Source organism: Taeniopygia guttata, chromosome 1 (genome assembly GCF_048771995.1).
Source record: "Taeniopygia guttata chromosome 1, bTaeGut7.mat, whole genome shotgun sequence".
NCBI lineage: Eukaryota > Metazoa > Chordata > Aves > Passeriformes > Estrildidae > Taeniopygia > Taeniopygia guttata.
The window spans coordinates 13,235,522-13,255,188 of NC_133024.1; the positions used below are offsets into that span (position 1 = coordinate 13,235,522).

General features: G+C 37.1%; 1 protein-coding gene across 4 annotated transcripts in view; it reads left to right on the forward strand.

The window, feature by feature from the left end:
* The window catches only part of CADM2 (cell adhesion molecule 2), a 585,014-nt gene that overhangs the window by 411,046 nt on the left and 154,301 nt on the right, over positions 1 to 19,667 (forward strand). For all 4 annotated transcript variants that reach the window (XM_030263057.4, XM_030263065.4, XM_030263073.4 and 1 more), the window contains one exon: positions 2,616 to 2,765. In XM_030263057.4, coding sequence (XP_030118917.1) covers positions 2,616 to 2,765 — 150 coding nt within the window. The remainder of the gene's footprint in view (positions 1 to 2,615; positions 2,766 to 19,667) is intronic.

The following is a 19,667-nucleotide window of genomic DNA, read 5'->3' on the forward strand; positions in this document are numbered from 1 at the left end:
CTACTCAGGCTATTTTCCATATAGATTTTCTTTCATTTTCTCTGTACCTCTTTCTCCAGTCCAAACTTCCCATGAAGCTCTGTGCATCTTCTCCAGAACCATAAAGATTCTCTGCTGGCAAGAGATACAATGAACGTTTTGGTCTTATTTTTATATTGTAAATTAATTCTTGTTTCCAAATCATCAGCAATCACTAGGTTGGCCGGAGAAAAGAAAATACTTCTGACCTATTCATGTTATGGCATCAGTAGTTTCCATTTATATGGTTGATCAGAATAGTTTACTTCTTGACCAGAGATGAGTCTGTGACTTGGCAGTGGTTAACAAATGAGAGTGCACAGACACTGACACCTTCATGATAAGAGTTGTAATATCAGACAGAGAATACAGGGTAATTATGGGGAGATCTCCTAATCTGTGTTAATAGGGTCCTGAATCATTACAGCATGCTCTTTATTAAACTGCCTCCCATTCCAATTCTTTAATGTAAGTGACAGACTTTACTGTGCTAATCTCTGGTACTAGGCTCTGTTCAATGCTTCTTGTAGGCAAAAAGTGTTTTAGCCCACATAGTCTCCTATTCACAGCTCATACTTTAGAAGGTTATTTCTTTGGTAAGTTGACTGTAATTTAGTGGAAGTAATAACAGGCTGTGTGCATTTTTCTGGATTTAAAAAATTCTAATTTAAATGATAAGCAATTTATTCAATATCTTGAAGTTCCTTGACACATTGAAATTGAAAGAGGAGAAATGGAAGGAAATTACAAATCTTTTCTGTTTTTTTTTCCATCCTTGTTTATGATTTTTCTCTCATATATTTCTCAATGTGTGGTTTTCAAGAAGCAGGGTTTGATTAATGAAGTGTCAGATACAGAGAATGTCATGAGAATTTTGGCATTTATTATTTGCAGCATTTAAATTAGCTATGGTATTTTTAGTATTCTTACTTTTCTTTTTTTTTAATAATATCTGTTATCCTGTTGGTAGTAAATACTCTCTTAGAGTAAATATCAGTACATGTTAAATCTTGATCTTTAGACAGCTGTAGTTGATATTTATACAAAAATTATACCAGTTATTCAGATCTACATTTTGATGGAAATATTTTATTTATTTCACTGATGTGGGTGATTTTGTTCCTTGTCTGAGACCATTGAGAATATTTTACATAGGGAAATCAAAATCTGGCTAGAATTCTGTTTTGTGTAATATCAGTAAGTCAAATATAGGTTCAGTTGTTAATCTTTTATTTAGTACTTCCTTACTTTGGTCATCTGCAAACCTGTGTCCTAGATAATAGATTTTCATACGAACATGCTTTTGTATAGAAGTCATGCCTGAATTTAACTTAGTTGAGAACAAGTCTGATGAGAGCCACTAAAATAGGATATTTCTCTGAAGGTTTTATGCTGGGTTTATGATTTTTTATTGTATCATTAATGGATATTGTATATATTATTTCCTTGATGGGCTTGTGACACATCTATGAGCTTGTTCCCTCCTGTAGGACTGGAGAGAGGTTTTTAATTTCTGACACATCCCACTTGAGTGTCAATCTTGGCATTACACTTCTTATGCAAGCATCTCTACCTACTCTTCTTGGTTTCTTTTAATAGAACCTCTATAAAAGCAGGAGAAGAAAGAAGCATATATTTCATTTGGAGTATTAGGTTGTCTTTCTTTTGCATTGTACCCTTAAATAAATAATATACCTCCAAGATAATAAGGGTCTTGCTTATCATTGAAGATTTTTTTCTTTCACCACCCATGTTAAAAACATGTTCCATGTTTTTTTTGTGCTCCCTTCTTGCAGTCCTTTTTGTCAGAATGTGTTGTGCTGTCTGACAAGGGGTGTACTATAACACTACATAAACACTTTAGTCTAACTATGCCACTGGAAATGCTTGTGATTCAAGAACCTGTCTGATACTGTTTCTGTATTGTGTAGAGGCATTTGGAAAACTTCCCAGTAACTTTTCAGCAAGCACCTAATGTGACTGATAATGCTCTGGGATAGAATCACAGATGTGAAAGAGACCTGCTACATCACCTCTCCCATTTTCATACGAGATCAGGTTATATTCCCCCAACAGAGCATGCATCAAGTGTTAGATTCACACTACATTTGCTCTCCAACAGCTTTGCATACCTGATACAGAAAGCATCATCCTGAGAGGACTTTAAAATGTATAAAAAAGAAACAGAGAGTCAAGGTTGCCCCATCCCTCTCTGTTAAAATCTCTGTATTTTTATGTTATGTTCTCAGTGATGTTTTCAACAATGATTTAACTGTATTGCCTGCACTGAGCTGTCTCTGGTATGTCTGAGGAGACAAAAATGCTGAGTATTTCTTTGGAACTAAATAATATGACTCACAGAGGAGGAAAAAGATTTCTAAATCCATCCAGCTGTTTCTCGGATACAGGGAATATATTGTAAATGCAGTTTTTAAAAATTTATTGTACTACCTTTCTTTGGTCAGACTAGATCACATTGAATTCTGGGTCTATCATCTGTGGGAAGCTGCTGCAATAAATTACATCCTGCAACTTAAATATTTTCTTTTTTTTTCTCTTATTCTCTTCCTTTCTGCATCCCTTCCCTCCCTCCTCAGGCAGCCAAGGGCAGTTCCCACTCACACAGAACGTCACAGTTGTTGAAGGTGGAACAGCAAATTTGACCTGCAGGGTCGATCAAAATGATAACACCTCCCTCCAGTGGTCAAATCCAGCTCAACAGACGCTGTACTTCGATGACAAGAAAGGTAAATTGTTTCCTGAGCTCATGCTTCTGCACGGTTTTTTTTATAAGAAATGCTTAAAACAATTTCTCTTTAATACTCTGATGTGTATTTCCCATATATTTGAGGAATAGATGTCTTCCATTATAATTATTATGTGGTTTTTTTTTTCTTTGTCTGGGCTTCACTGAAATACTCTCTTGCACATTATATTATATTTAAATCATTAAAGAAAAATAATAGTATTTGAAAGGTTTATTTTAAGATAATTTGCATTGAAAGGCTTTTTCTAAGATAATTTTGCGTTGTTGAAAAATAGATTGGAAGGGCATTTTTGAGTGGCAAGGGAAGTAGTAGCCCACAAAACTTGTGACTCGCTTTTATTAGTGTGTATGCATATATGTGTGTATATCGTATATATTTTTACTTGTGTATATATATATATATATATATATTTACTTGTATATTGTATATATTTATGTATATAATCCTACTGTTTGCCACTAGTGTACAGCAGTCTGGTTGTTGGTGCAATCCACAGTTCTGTGGTAGGTGTTCTTAACAGCTAAGAAAAATGCTTGGATTTTGTGCCCAGATGTTTCCAATGTTTCCATGCACAGATTTTTTTATATTTTAGTTAAATTAATGAAGAACAAAAGACCAGAAAAATCCATTCCTTACAAAAATAAAGACATTATTTTGAAGTGCTATATATTTGTAGACATCAAAACATTTAATTGAACTGAAAAATCATTGCATTTTACATAATAGAATGTTAATGTAAAGATTGAAGTAGATTCTGTAAAGAAATTAAAGTTAGGAGTAATAAATTCATCGCTTGGCTTTAAAAACGTAAAAGCTTTGGTACTGATTTCAGTGGTACAAAAGTTCAACAGTTAATTCTGGTGCTTGAATTTATTTTGAAAGGTGCTACATACTCTAGAACATATTTTAACAAGTGCAGTTATTACTCTGCTCAAAATTAAAGAACTGCTATCCAAATGCTCTGCTGAATGATTACAAGAGTTTAAAACACCTTGTAGGACTGAAAACGCTTTGTGGATCTGTGCACTTCAATAAAAGAGAATCTAAAACCTTTCATTTTATACCTGCAGAAGCTGTAATCAAAATATGTTTTTTTACTATTAATATAATAGCTGAATAGAATCTCTTGATGGTGTTGAAGTGGTTCCTTTCTCTTTTATCTAATTTCCTGTAGCGTGTAATCATTTGATTTGCAATTTCTTTGAAATCATAAGTACCTTTTGAATGTAGGATTGAAGATGAGAGGTTTATAAGGTGCAAACTTTCCAGCTGTAAGTCCTGTGCTGTCACCTTTGCCCACATGCACCCCTTCATTTTATCTGTATTCATTAGTGATTTGGGGTGGGTAAGTAATGTCTGCAAAACTAAAAGCAGAGGCACCTTGTCTGTTGGTAGGGCACATCAATACTCAGAAAATCTATATCTTTTATAAAATAAGTGACATTTTAAAGGATGCTGAGAAAGACGTGTGAGGACTGCAAACACATTAATTTGAGCATTGTAACCATTTTGGTGTGAATTGAATTTTCTGTGTGCTTTAGCAAAATCTCCACTTTTACAACAAATAATTGAAGTTTGTATTAGTTTTTAATATAATGAATTAAAGCAACAGAATTTGAATGGCGTGCAGAGTAGTGAGTACTAGAAGCAATTTATACTCCCCACAGGAAATGTGCAGAGCTAAAGTGTGTGAATTTAAGGGACCACAGTCTTTATTGAACTTTTAGCTTGTCCCAAGACTTGAAGGAATATTTGATGATTAATTTATGGAGGAATTACTCTGCATCTATTACACATGGAAATGCCTTCATGTGGTGAACAAAAACTTTAAATCCTTTAGTTGGAGATATTAAGTCTTATGTCAGCAGTGGTTTGCACTCTGTGTGATATTACCAGTCTCAAGTATACTGAGGGGTGAGCAGTACATCCAACTCCTGCATGGAAAACATTCTGCCACTCCTGAAAGTGAAGTTACAGCTTTCACTGGCAATTTTTCCTGTTTGTATATGTATGGGTTCCTATAAATAAGAAGGATATTTCCTTCACATCCGTTTAATGCTTGCATTATTGAGCCAAAATGGAGAGATATATTTATTAGTGGTTTTGTCAGGAAATGATGGCAAGTGAAGCTGTAAAGGCTTCCCCATTTTTTCTTTCCTCGTTTCCCACTTCTCCCAGCCAGGCATACAATTTGGCTATAAAAAAGCAGCTTTCTACTAGAAACAGTCATTGCATTTAATTTATTTCCAGCAGTGCCTCTGCCAGAGTCTATTCAAACCTGTTAGCCAAAACCAACCTCCAGGTCTTACTTGTCCTTTCAACACCATGAACATTGCTTTTTAATAGCTGTGTTTCTCAAACCCTGAAAATTAATGGAAGCTTGAATAGCTATAGAGTTATGTTCTGTGTCGAAAACAGAAGTTTAGATAAGCAGCATCACCAGCAGCCTTTATATCCATCAGAGCTGAGTAACTCTGAGTGTTGCCATGTTCAGACATAAATCAAATTTGCTTACTTTGAACTATACTTCCCCTCAATAAGTTATTTTCTATTTATATGACTGGCACACATGGGAGTGAGAGTGTATTTCTTTCATGTCTGGTAGTGTAAAACAAATTCAATGAACCTTTTTTTTGATAGCTATATATTTTCATAATTACAAGATAGTCAAATAGTAAAATGAAGGAATGCATGTAAGTGTCAAAAGAAGGTTGAGAGTCCAGCAGAATATGAAGGAGGTGAAAGCTGCTAGTATGTATAATAATTAAGGTTAGAAAAGGCCTTTAAGATCTCATCAAGTCCAACCATAGACCTTAGGACCACCACCATATGGCAGGACAGGTGCCAAAAATAGAGGAAATTGTCCATGCACTGAAAAGCTCTCCCCTGCTGGATTGTCCTTGGCAAGACCCCTTCCATGCTCATGCTCCTTTCTCAAGTTTGTTGGTTCCTCTGTCTGGCAAAGCCGTTTTCTGACCAAAATAGAACTTCTGGTGAAAAGGGAAAAAAGAGGCAGTAACCTGGAAGAAATGTGTCCTTCAAATTCCTGTGCCTTTCCACAAGGGGTTAATTATTAGTCACCAGTTTATTGTAAATGGATGACACATATATTATGAAAATCACACTCATGTAATTTTGCATTCTTCTGAGCGTGATGCAATCACTGACATTGAAGTTAGGAGTCATTCTTCCTTTTCTGTTCTAGATATTCTAAAGTACAGAAGCGCAATGTGCCAGACACACTAACACCAAAACCACATTATTAAAATTACTCTTCTGCTTCTCCTCACATACTGATTTGGCCACCTCTTTCTAAGAGGTCTTTTTTCCTTAGGAGGATTGTGTGGCTGGTAAAAAACACTTTCACCCCCAACCTTCACATCAAATTAATATTTATTTATTATTTATGAAGGAGATAGAAGCTATTTTTAACTTGGGACATTTCTGGCACTTGCCCTATACAGCCTTAAAATGATACAGACAAAAAATCAGGCAAGCCTTGTTACGGAAAAGGCAACACTGAATTTAGTGAATGTGAAATTACAGTTCAGAGGTTGTTTCCAGGTCTTCATCACTTGCAGTACATCTACTTTGTTTTCATTGTAAATTTAGGCCTAAAATGTGTTTGACTCATTCTGGTGATTAGAATAAGGAGGATAAAGAAATCCTATTTTCCTACAGGAAATTAAATTACAGCTTTTTTTTTATTATCTTACCAAGGTGAAACCGTTGCTTCCCTCCAACTTTTTCTTTGATGCTAAAATATATTGAGATCTGAAATAACTTTGTCTTCATTATTATTCTAACACAGAGTAGCTAAAATATATGAAAATAGAAATGTTTGGTCTGGTGGACTTGATCTCACTGTTAATCTGTCTGTCTCCTTGCTGTCCTTTTTGGTACTTCTGTCTTTTTCTGGTTCCTCTACCTCAGAGATTCAAGGACATTGTGTATCAATTATATTTTCCATTCTTTCTCTTTCATTTAAAACATCAAATCTTTGCCAGAAAGTAAAAAATACCGTACTGAATAAGTGGATACATGCTCCTAAATGTTAATAAGCTTAATAACTTGGTCTCCCACCCCCTGCCCCCCAAGATAATTTTAAAGGTTGTGTCTGCCTGAAAAATAGGAATTCACAACTCACCCTACAGAAGTCCAGATTCTCTGGAAACAAATGCAAATTGCGTGCTGCACTTGAAATGAGTCTTTCCCTACACAATTTTCAATTAAAATGAATAATTGCCATAGAAACCTCTGTATCACTTTATGCACCCAAGTACCTATAATTGCATAGCTGCCTTTGGAAGAAGCAGAATGTGCAACAGTGTAGAACTGGCAGATATTATTTTAAATTAATATAGGTTATTTCAGTTTATCTTCACTGGTGTCACTTCTTAAGGATTTTGAGAGGGCAGTAAGTGCAGAGAGACATAAATATGAATGCAGAGCTATAAGAAAAAGGCCATATAGCATGGAAACACAAGAGATATTTGATAAAGAGAAGACTGAAAAGAACCTTTATGCAACTTACTATAGCAGCCATCTTCTCATATTCCCGTTCAGTAGAGAATGCAGATAAATATGTAGCAGGATATTGAGTTGTAAAGGAGGAGTGTACAACTGAACCATGGCTGTTGATATCAAAGGTGTTTAATGTTCTCATTATAAAAATGTGTAATCGGACTATCAAAAGGAAGAGAATCTTTATCTAATGTGTACAGACCTAAGAGTTTTCCTCAGTCAGGCAAGTGCAAGTGTAGAATACCTGCTCTCCACCTTAACAGTGAAGTCTTCAGGTCTCTTGATAGTAAAACAAGGGTGTGTTGACATTGACCATGATAAGTTTGCCACAAACTGACACAGATTTTGATGAGACATGTGCCTGATGCTAATCATAGGTGGGGACATGTCCCCTGTGCTTTCATCAAGTAGTAGCACTTTCATGTCTTACTGAAAAATTAGAAAGGATATTCCAGCCTCAGAATTATTCATCTCTCAGCAGCAGAATATGTTTCTTTAGATGACCTTTGATTTTGCACGTGTAAGAGTGCTTGGCATTTATGTAGCTCCCTATCATCTCAATACCTTTCAGAGATAGTGGTGCACTAGGCAAGGGTTGTGAGAGGCCACTGATTTTGCAAAGCCCTGGAGAGCTTCCCTGATAGGCATGGTGCCTCAGGTGATCTTGGGAACTTGTTTGGGTACAGCAGCAACCCGTGAGGTTCAGCATTTGCTCCCTCTCAGGGGTGGCAATATTGTGCTGGAACTTGCAAGTGGGTTAAGAGAGTCTAAGCTGTGTCTCTAATCAAACCATCATGGCTGTTGGGATGTGCTATCAGCTCCATGAAAGCAACTCCTGACATTTTTCTTTCTCAGTAGAAAGATACTTAGAGGGAGATAGAAATTCACTGTGTACGAGGCATGGGATTTTAATTCCAGTGTCATGTATGTCACTTTAGAAGGATTCATTAGTGCAGAGAATTTTTTTACTGTAACACTAAAATGGTGATTGAGCCCAAAAGGCTGGTCCTTCCAGGTATGAAAATCCTGTCTTTTTGATGTTATAGGTACTGAACTCCATCCTAGACAGCTGTACTTATTCTTTGACTTGTTTTGTGGCAGCCAGGCTCCAGCTATTAGGTATAAACCAAATCTACGCCATTCTCTGGTGATTCAGCCTCAGATTCTAATCTGCATAAACAAGCAGAGGTACTTGTGAGTTACAAAAATAATTTGAGGATATTTCTGACTGGGGAGAAATCGTGAACTTATCTCTTGTAGACATTTAATGATTCTAGTAAGCAGTTGAATTTAAGATGTAGGTGAGCATGTAGACAAAAGGAATAGGCTTGTACAAAACATGAGTCAGAGAAGCAAAGAAAATGTTTCTTTTTGCAGTAGAAAGGAAAGTAGAGCATAGATGGTTTAAATTAGTTATGCAAGACAGGGAGGCAGACAAGCTGTATTGTTGGGAGGATGGAGAGCATTAGCATTTAGGCAATGTGAAATTGAGTAGCAATGATGAATGGACTTATGTCTCCATCTTCACATGCTCTGCTTCCTGTTACATAATTGAGTGGAGATGGTATCAGACAGGAGATGATGACCAAGCTTAACCCCATCCTAGGGTACACGTACAAATTAGATTCTCTGTTACTTAGAGTTTAATAGACCCTTTCAAGGAGAGAATACCTTGTAGTCAACCTAAAGCAATGGGAAAAATGCAAGCAAACTATATAGATAATTATTGAAGGATTATTTTACAGCCAGATAAGGTTGGGAGAAGTTAGTGCAGAGGAATACAATTTTATTTTATCTTCTTTTTTTCTGCCTGACCTGAATAGCAATAGTCTGTAAATGCTTTATAATATTTAGCAAGTTTTAGAACTTAACAACAACATCAAAAAAAAAAAAAAAGTATGAGGTAGAAATACAATTTTCACAATGAGCTTTCCATAAAAATCTTTTAGAGTAGTCATTCCAAGGTATGTAGTTGAGAACACCTTTTCCTGTCGGTCAGATCTGTTGATTTCACAGCTATGCTAGACAAATATCAGCAGCCAGCTCTTATCTTTCGTTGAGACCTACAGCATGACATATAGGGACAGATAACCTGGGTTAAGTGGTTCAGCTGCAATTTTCTTTCTCACCAATAGGTTCTTGCTCTCACTCCCCTTCAAGGGGAGTAGGGGAGAGAATCAGAAGGGCAAAACCAAAAAAAAACTTACAGATCAAGGTTAAGAGAGTTTAGTAAAAGAAGGAAATGGGAATAAAAGTTTCCAAGTAATGGAAAGGCAGTCACTCACATCATCTCACAAGCAGTGTGATGCGCCAGTCACTCTCCAAGCAATCCCTATTTGGGAAAAAAAAAAAAAAAACCAACACTCCCAAGTATTTTATTGCTGTATTTATAGACTATTCTATGGTCAGATTGGGTCAGCAATCCTGGCTGTGTACCTTCCCAACCTCTTGGCCACCTCCAGCCTTCTCACTGTGGGTGCAGAGTGAGAAACAGAGAAGGCCTTGACACTGCTCAGTGATATTCAGTGCACTGATCTGTTTTCTGCACTGTTTTGGTCATGAACCCAAAACACAGCACCATACAGGTTGCTATGAAGAAAATTAATTCCATCCCTACCAAACCCAGCACAGCTTCCCTCTGGGTCATGGATAGTAAACAAGCTTAAATCATTTTGGCTGGTAGTTCCTTAGTGCTCTGGGGAAAGAAAGAAGCTGTCTTAGAGCTTTTGAGATCAAGTGTCTCACTTTATCCTTAAACCCCATAGTTTCAAAACAGGTTGCCACTTTTGAAACCTGGGATGCTTGTGTTCATGCATCTTAAAAAAGATAACGTGATAAAAGGGACCAGGAGTCTGTTAAAATATCTTGACAGCTATTGTCTGCATGAATATGAAAATTACATTTTAAAAATGTATTACAATGCATTAGAATATTATTTCATTGCAATAAATTAGTAGAACTACTCCCACTTACAGCATTTATTTTTCCATTTCTTAGCAGAATTAAAGGAGTAAATGGCCCTATTGTAGAGATGGTTAGAAAGTGTAGGAGTTTGCATTATATTGTGCTGAAGTGTGGGTATGTGCAGAAATTGAGTTTACCAGCACTCAAGCTAAATGGAGAATGAAGCTGCTACATTGGTATATGATGAATTGAAGCAGTAGTTGTGATGACACTGCTAAGATTACTCTGTAATGAAGTTTCATGATACTCAGGCTGCTGGCTATTTTTGTTTAAAATGGCTAAGAATATTTTATGAGTGAGAATTCCTTTTTTTTTGGGGTGGGGGCAAAGTTGAGGTGCAAAGAGAAATTCCTTATCTCTGCACTTTCTGCACTTGTTGTTTACGTGGATGAGCCTAACTTCCTGAGATTTCTGAAGAAAATGACCTGTTATAGTAAATTCTGAACCCATTGGGGTTTTCTCAGACAGCTCTTAGAGCAAATGATAGCAAGGAACTATTTGAGTGCAGGGAAGGGCAAGTGGGACAATACACTTGCGATGATAAGCGGCAGATCCCGGAGCAGTGGAGCTCAGCATTGCACATCATAAGAAACGTGGAGGTAGGCAGAAAAAAGACATTTTTTTTTTTAATCAGGAACACAGTGAGGAGTGTTCCTTAGGGAAGGTGAAGGTTATTTTTTGGAGAAACTATGTGACAGGCAAGAATGCTGATTGTTATATCACAGTGTATTCAGTACAGAGGAGTCATAGGAATAAGAGGGTCGCCAGACAGACCAGAACCTGAATGTTTTGTCATACAAGTGATTGTTAAATCCAAGAAAACTGAACTATGGAGAACAAAAAGAATTGTATTTGAAAACTGAATTTTCACCTGGTATTTTCAGGTCTCGTGAAAATTATGCTTCTCGAAGGAAAATGGCAACATCGGAAAATATTGAAGTGCAAATATTTAGAAACAGCATATCAGTATATAAATGAATAGCTTTAGGATAAAAGCATAAGAATATTTATGATTAAAAGGGAAAGACAATCATGGAACATTCAGATATTCCCCAGACAGAAATGTGTGGTGCTGGATACAGAAATAAGAAAAAATCCACACTACAGTGTAGTCATGACTTTGCATCTGGAGGACAAAAATCTTCCAAGGGCAAAGCAGAAACCCCTGAAAACATGACACTATCTGCATGGCACTGTGCCAAGAAGAGACATCTGAGCTAGCTAAGATATTGCAGACAGGTCTGTCCAAATTCCACAGGGTTTCTCCAAGCAAATTAGATCAGCTGAAAAGAACATATTTAGGATGGCTTATAGACACGGATGTAACTTAACACATTTAAAATTTAAGATTCTGCACCATTCTGGGTAGGGATACTGGAAGCAGTCAATCAAAAGCTGACTTTGAAACAGGAACTGAAATGAAATGCAATATAATCTCAGCAGCCCTACACTAACAGCAGGTGGTACAGTCACTGCCATTCTAGCTGCTTTTAGAAGGGTTAACATGGAGAATAACTATCAGTCAGTAAATGCTGGAGGAATAAAAAACACAACAGGTCAAGGAGAAATGTAGTTCAGAAGAGCGATTCAAAAACATATTTTTAGAGAATTACCCAAGTAGATGGAAAAGAACTCCAAAGGGTATGACTGAAGGACGGTGACTGCCAGATAGGATCATACTAATGGAATAGGAAAAGCCTCTTCTATCAGCATGATTCAGAATTCCCACTCTGCCTTACCTAGGCCTGAGATTGATTCCAAACCCACCCCAGAACTGGTTTGATAACAGAATTCTACCTGTGGGCTCCAGCCCTGTGCCCTCTGAAATTGCAGCTTCTCTGGGGAGATGGAGGCTTGCCAGACTGCAGGAACATTTCCATCTTGCTCAGGCAAATAGGGTGGAGACATCCCAGAGATGTTTTGTCCCCACAGTATTGGATTTGCAGGGTTTAGGAGCCTGTTGGCTCAGGGAGATAAATCCTCTCCAAGTTGGAGCTGGCTGGAATACAGTGAGTATGAACATCTCTGTAGCAGACTTGTCTCCACACACTTAGCCAGGGTGAGGACAGCTTGTGTGTCTTTTCACTGGATGTGTTAAATATGTATATTATACACTCACTTGTAAAAGATGTGTACTAAATCTAAATGAAATTTTTGAATGCCTCCTGTGTATTAGAGTCACACCTTATCACATGGATAGAAATTCTGCTCTATTAGCAAAAATAGAATACCATATTTAAATGTCTGTCAGCAGTGGGAAATAAATTGCAGGCAATTTTTACCAAATTTAACATCTGATGTTATAAAGCCAATCCAAAAGCCAGATAAGTAGCTTACTGGAGGACCACAGTATTAAGGTCAGACAAGCTGAGGATTTTAATATATCCAAAGATTTAAATAAAGGCAGTAAATGTGTGCTTTCATAGCGCCTGGATGGGCCTAAAAATAATACTGTTTTCAATTTCTGAGCTGGAAGCATGGGATCTACCATTATTAGAAGTGCTCATCTTTCCTCTACCTTTCTGGTAGAAACTTATTTAAGGGACATGATTGTTTCAGCAGAGAAATTGTAACAAATCATCGTGTCCTGGATCTTTAAGGATCTGTGTGCAGAAAAGTAATTGCTGATGAGCTGCTGATATGGGGTGAAAATCCTCAATACCTCAGTGAGAGACTCTGCAATGTTCTGCTGTGAGCCAAAGAAAATAACTTTAAATTTAACTGAAACGAGAACTGAATCAAGCTGAATGGAATTACTTTCAGAGGCATGTTCTCTTGGTAAAAGGAGCTTGAGGAAACACAAAAAACAAAAAGAATTGTGTAAATGGAGAAGAGGAAAAAACAAACCAATAAACCAGTAGCAGAGAGAGTTTAATCTCATATTAACAGATGTAAAAAAAAACCAAACAATTAAAATGCCTTTAACAGTTAATCTACAGTAACTAACAGGTAATTATTGATATTTGTATATTCACTGTCAAATATCAATAGGTTTTCAATGTACTGTTTAGATAATATAAAATAATTACAAAACTGGATCAAAAAATTCAGCTTCTGAAATCTAAAATAAAACCAAGATGTAATATAAGTGAATAGACAATAACAGAAATATTTTTTGAAAGAAAAAATGCAGGTGAGAATTTCCATCGTGGAACCTGAGATGGTAAAAAGCATTTCTTGTATGTCACAGCCATATTAAGTTAGGAGCAGCATCCCAAGTGCCTTCTAATTCACTGAGATACATCCCAAGTTTTGGAACAACCATTAACTTTTCTTTCCTTGAACCTCAGCTTAGCTTTGGAAGCAAAGGTCCATTGATCATCTGATCAAACATTTTAAGTGTAACCTTTTAAGCTCTTACTATTTTATTTCTATCTGTAGCTCTATTGTCCAGCTGCAGCCTAAGAGAATAATAATGCCATGGAATTACACTGACAGCTCATGTGTATGTTAGATGGAAGTAAAGCAACTTAAATAGAATTTCTCATTATCTAAAATAACATTTAGAAGCAAAAAATACAAAACCATCTTACTAGATGGGTCTTCTCAAAAGGTTTAACTGGTCATGATTTAGCTTATTCCAGTAAACAAAAGCTCCGTTTATAAAATGTACAATGAAATCTACAGTCTTGGCACATATGTGTTATTTGTTTTTCTTCATGCAGGAAGTGTTTCCTCTCCTGACATTCTGCAGGTTTTTCCAGGGTTTTTTATGTTGGTTTGGTTGGGTTTGTTTGTTTGTTTGTTTGTTTTTGGTTTTGTTTTTTTTTCCTAAAAATAAAGCAGGTGTCATTTGTATCTTCCCCATCCTGAATGAAATTCTCATTAGTCTCAGTGCAAGTCTCATTCTTTCTATTTTAATACCACGGTTGTGCTGCTTACTAGCATAGAGGAGAAAACTTGTCTGCATTGAACTGTGTTCAGAAAATGAGTCAAACTTGATCAGATTTACATTATATGGGTGCAGAGAATTAGTATTTATATTAATTGTAAATAATAAAATCAGTGCAGACAAGACTTAAAATCTGCCTCATTAAAAGGAAGAAGAAACTGCAGTGACTTGTAAATCAATTCATAGCATGTGATTCCCAGAATAGTACCCTGAAATCCTTTTTACCTCAGTTACAGAGACAGTAAGTTGTACCAGCCACTACAACAGCAGAAAAGAAACAGTGGCACTGTTTATACTGGAATCAAACAGTTGTGGGTTTGAGTGCTGTTTGAGCAAAGTTTAAAATGTTATTATATTATTAAAAATACATATGAATAATTCAATCTCTTAATTGTCAAAGGTTGCTAAGGAGAAGCAGAACAGTCGCATTCCATTTCTGTTAACAGCATGATAGGAAGTTTTTGTACACAATTAATGCAATGCTTATCTGAAAATGAGAGATATGGTCTGAGAAGTAAAGAATTGTCTCTGTTGAGTTGAACCATGGGGAATTTCTGCAAGATTTACAATTGTATTGGCTCATTGCTCAATCAGATGGCAGAAAGATGTTCTCAGTATGTATTCCTTTCTTTAATGAGAGAGGTGATTAACCCATGCCAAATGCTATCTTTAAAGACTTTTTTTCTTCAACTACCTAGAAAAATTATATTTAATCCATCTACAGATGCACAGTATGTTCTGCTGATGTAGTTGATAAAATACATTTTTGATCATTTTTAATTTTTGAAGGGTAAATGTTTATCACAGTCTCATCTTGTGAGAAAAGCAGAAGAGACATGAAGGACTCTGTACAGCTGAGCTCTTGGCAGGTCTAGTAGCAGCACTTTAAAATGCTCCTGTCTCCAGTTGTCTGCCCTGCCCCACTGCCAGATGTTATTTAATGGCATTGTGAAAGCAGCAGCAGAAGGGAATTTGCTCTTTGCCAGCTCGTTTCTATCTGATTTTGTTCCTTTGTTCTGATTCTGTTATGGGAGTGGTAATTGCTAGTGCTGGGAATAGAATCCGAGGCTGTTCCTTAAACCACCATTACTAATTCCATCAAAGCACTTACGCCACAGCTCAGACTGCTACAGAATAGCTCTGCTCTGCAATCCTCTGCTCTGCCTGGGGAACTCTCCTGACAGTTCTGATCCACTGCAAAAGTAGAAATGTCAACTTAAAAAGTCAGACTTGTATCTGCATTAGTCAGAGCTTTCTTAGAAACTGACTCACACATGCGGAATTTTCTCTCTGTGCAGATAAGCCAGGATTGTGAATGGGTATTTTTTTCTGACCTGTTGAAGGCTTCAGTTTCCTCTTATTAGCATAAAAACATTTTCTTATCATTTTCTTCCTCAGTGCCTTGATGCTGCCTGGTCAATGTTTTGAATTTTAAATGGCTGTTTCCCCATGTGTGAGCATCTGTTGGGGTGGGCAGGGTGGTGGGGCACAGAAAGGGGAGGGCTTGTTGCTTTTTTTGTGTTTTGCAGTGTACAGTTTCATACTGGAATTATTTTTGCACTCAGCTAGGAGGGTCACCTTAGAGCTGAGGCAAGTAGGAGCCTTGAAATCATGCAAGATGCTGTTCCTCTCAGTCAGGAGGCTGAGCACCACCTGAGGTGTTCTTGTTAAAATACCTGTGTCAGCCTCTGTTCACTAGTTCTTGGGGAAGTGTTTGAGAGACCTCATGGGTGCCAGTTCCTTCTGTCTGACAAGGATCCCTCCTGCGTGTTTTCCAGGTAAATTGGTTGCTCACTAGTCACAGTAAGAAATTGTTATAAATAAAGTATCAAGGCTTCATGTGAATGACACCTGCCTGACCTTTCATCCTGAATTAATTTCTGGAAAAGACTAGGAAAAGACAACATTTTTGACAGTGTAGGACAGAAAATGTTTGGAAAAAGTATGAGACCACTGCACCCACACTTTCTGTAACAGGCATCCTTCATCATCAAGACACGTTTGTCTTTCAGGCATAGCTGTGGATTGATGCTTAACAAGCTTCTTTACTGAAGCTTTCGAGTGTTAATAATGAAAACTTCATGTCTCTTTTAAAGCTATTCTCCTTCAAAACTCAACTGCAGTGAGATCTGGACTTGCTGTTTTTCAGGAAATATCACCATTTTAATATTCTTCCCTTCAAAATGTAGCATTAAGTATCAAACTTGATCTGGAGGAGGGGAGAGAAATTGTCTGATGTAAATATATTATCTTTTAAAAATAATTTTAAAGTGTTTGTTTCAGTTCAGCTTTATAAGTATGGAATGGGAACTTGTTCTGAAATTAATATCTCAATCTATTATCAGCACCGTGTTCAGCACAAAAACAAAACACAGTCCTATTCCAGCCACTATGGAGAAAGTTAATTCCACCTCAGCCAAAATCAGCACACCATTCTAGTATCACAATTAAATTTTTTTTAATAGAAAGCAACTTTGAAAGAATGTTTTAAAATAGAAAGTAGAAAATGAGGCATTACTACATCAATTAATTAATGATTTTCTCAATAAGATGGTTTTGTCAACGGGAGCTTTTTGCTAGTTTTGTGTGGAACACATCAGCCTGTCTACACAGATCACTGATATAGCATCTTTCCTTTCATTGGCTCTATTCAAGAGCCTCCAATTGAAAACTGAATGTAATTTAGGGTTTGGTTTTATTGCCTCACATGCCCATAACAAGTGAGCTAGATTGGAACCATGGAAAGGTCTACTTCAAGAATCAGGTCCATACATTGAGTTGACGTAAAACTGAATTTCAGTCTCCTGGGAAATAGGAGTAAGGGATAAACTTTGGCACTACAGAGCACACCACCAGCAGCTCCAACTGCTTCTGAGTAGTGAGAATGAACTGCCCCACCAGTATGATCTTACTGTCAGAACAGCATCCGATTCTGACAGGGGAGATCAGGGCCCTGGGTCAGAGCTGTGAGCTCCTTCCTGCTCCATCACAGATGTGCTCAGGGCCAAGCACCTGGGAGTGCCTGGCTGCAGAAAGTGAAAGGGCAGCACTGCAAGGAACTGTATTGCTAAATAGCATTACTTTGTGTTATGGAAAGCTCTACCAGTAGGATAACTGCATGTGTTGGTTTCTTTTTGTACCAGTTTCTGGTGGGATTTGTTCTGAAGAGAAGCAGAAAAGATGTCTCATGCTTTCTCTCTGGGGTGTCTTGAGGTTTTTTTATGCTTATTTTCAGAAAGTGAGCAGCCTCAATGGGACAAAAGAAACTGTAAACTGTACAGGTCCTTTAAACATTTTTTTTTTTCCTTGCTTATTAAAAATTGTGTACACCCATCTTCTAAAATAGGAGGGTGAAAAACCAAGATGTATCTTTGTTTTGATGCCCTGCTTCTTTACTGAACTCTTCTACTCCAACTCCTGAGGAAATGAATGATACGAAACATGTTGTGGCTTTGTGTAAAATAATCCACTTCTGTAGTGAGTTAGACTTTTAAAATCCAGCTTGGTTTGAGTGTTGAAGTTACCAAGGATGTGCATACTTTTACCCATTTATAGATGAAAGTGTGCTAAGCAGAAAGACAGATTTTACCCATTCTTGCCAGCTACATCCTTGCTTTATTACTCACATTATTCCTTGTCTGACTGTACTGCAGTTAAGGTGATGTAAGAAAAGTTTATTCCAAACATATTTCTCTGTGTTCTGTCTTTGCTCCTCGAGCCAGAGTTCATCATGCCAGGATGATGCAGGGCCCCATCAGCACACAAGGCAGAGGCTCCTGACGACAGCTGTAAACGCTCTCCTATCATGTTATGTTTGAACCACTTATTTTGAGAGGCTGTAAGGGAATTCAGCAAAGTTAATGCAACTCAGGTCAGCTTGTGCTATTTCCAAGGTTTTTAAGCCTGGATGAGCTTGGACTCATCCTCCAGATCGATTGGTCCTAAAGTGTATATCATTGCTTTTTCAAAAATGAGAGGATTTACTGTCCAAAAAATGTCAGCCTTGCTGCTGAAGGCTTTAAGAGGTGCAGTTCATCCATGTTTAACAAAATCTGCTGGCAATGATGATGTCAATTTGCAATGAGGTAAGTTGAGGGGTCTGTGTACAATCTATCAGTGCAGTGCAGCTTCCTGAGAGGATGGTTTTCACACTGGTCAGTAATAAACTCACATTGCTGAAAAGAAAATCCCTAACCCCACACCCTTATCAATGTAAATTTTCTCTTTCAGATTGTGACAGAATCTTCCCTTCTTTTCTAACAGTCAAGCAGCCTACATCTGTGTTTGTGTTTTCAAACATGGGAGAGATCAGCAAAGGAAAAGATCAAATGGCAGTGATATGAAAATATCCTTATTCATTTTATGTGCTTTGTAACAATTTTGAAGAAAGATATTCCAGCAGTCATATTTCCTTTCCTTCTTTTATCTACAACAGTAAATGGATATTTTTTTACGTCAAACTCATCAAGGCACGGTGGATCAGAGTTGTCCTTCAAGTTGTTATAGAAGAGATAAGGATTAATTTCTTATTTTAAAATGTGCAAATTACTCTCCTTGTCTGAGAGCGGTATGTCACCCAGCCATCCCCCCATTACCACGGTTTAACTTATGATAAAAAGGGCCTTGCATCTCACTGTATGGGCATGACATGAAGGAGACCTATTAGTAAAGATTTAATAGGCCTGGAATAGAGGGTAATAGAAATTGAATTGATGTAATTTATGTGGTACTGAAAACAATATGATCTGAGAATCTTCAAAGGTTTTCCTTTCCTCAGTGGCTAGAAATGATCAGATATTTTCAAGTCATGTTCCTGCAAGGGGTGTACTGTCAGTGTGGTTTTCTCAGACTTGTTCTGGAATTATGTCAGTGTGCATCTAATCTGACGTGCTGGAAGAAAAAATAGTTTTAGCTGTTTACAGTTCCTAGTGAATTGTACCATATGATTGCACCATCATTTAACTCACATTTTCTTCTTCAAAATGCTCCCTCATTATTATGTTGTCCAGCTCCAATCTGTTTTAAAGAAAGTATGAGAATCAAATATCTAAAAATTTATGGGTATTACAAACATGAAAAAAAAGTGATCTAAATATATTCTACCACTGCAAGAAAGGCAGGTAGAATTTTTTTATTTCTTCTCTACTTGAAGAGGCAGAGACTGACCAGGCAGCTGAGAGAAGAGAGTGGGGCAGCCCTAGACACAGAGGGTAAGTCCCAGTTCTTTCTTACCCAGCAGAAAAAGATGGAGAAAAAAGCTGAGAATTTTTATAAAAGGGGTAAATTAGTATAAACAGGACAGGTGTGAATTCCTGGGATTTCATGTTTTGAAAGCTCTTTGCTGAGGAATTGACTAAAAACCTGAAACAGCTAGTTCTTGAAAAACTTGTGTGTTCAAGAAATTGAAATAAAATTTATCACTCCCAACAGTTGCCTTATAGTCAGGTTTAATCTGTGACAGGCTAAATAATGACATAGAGTAGCAGATACAACTTTGTACT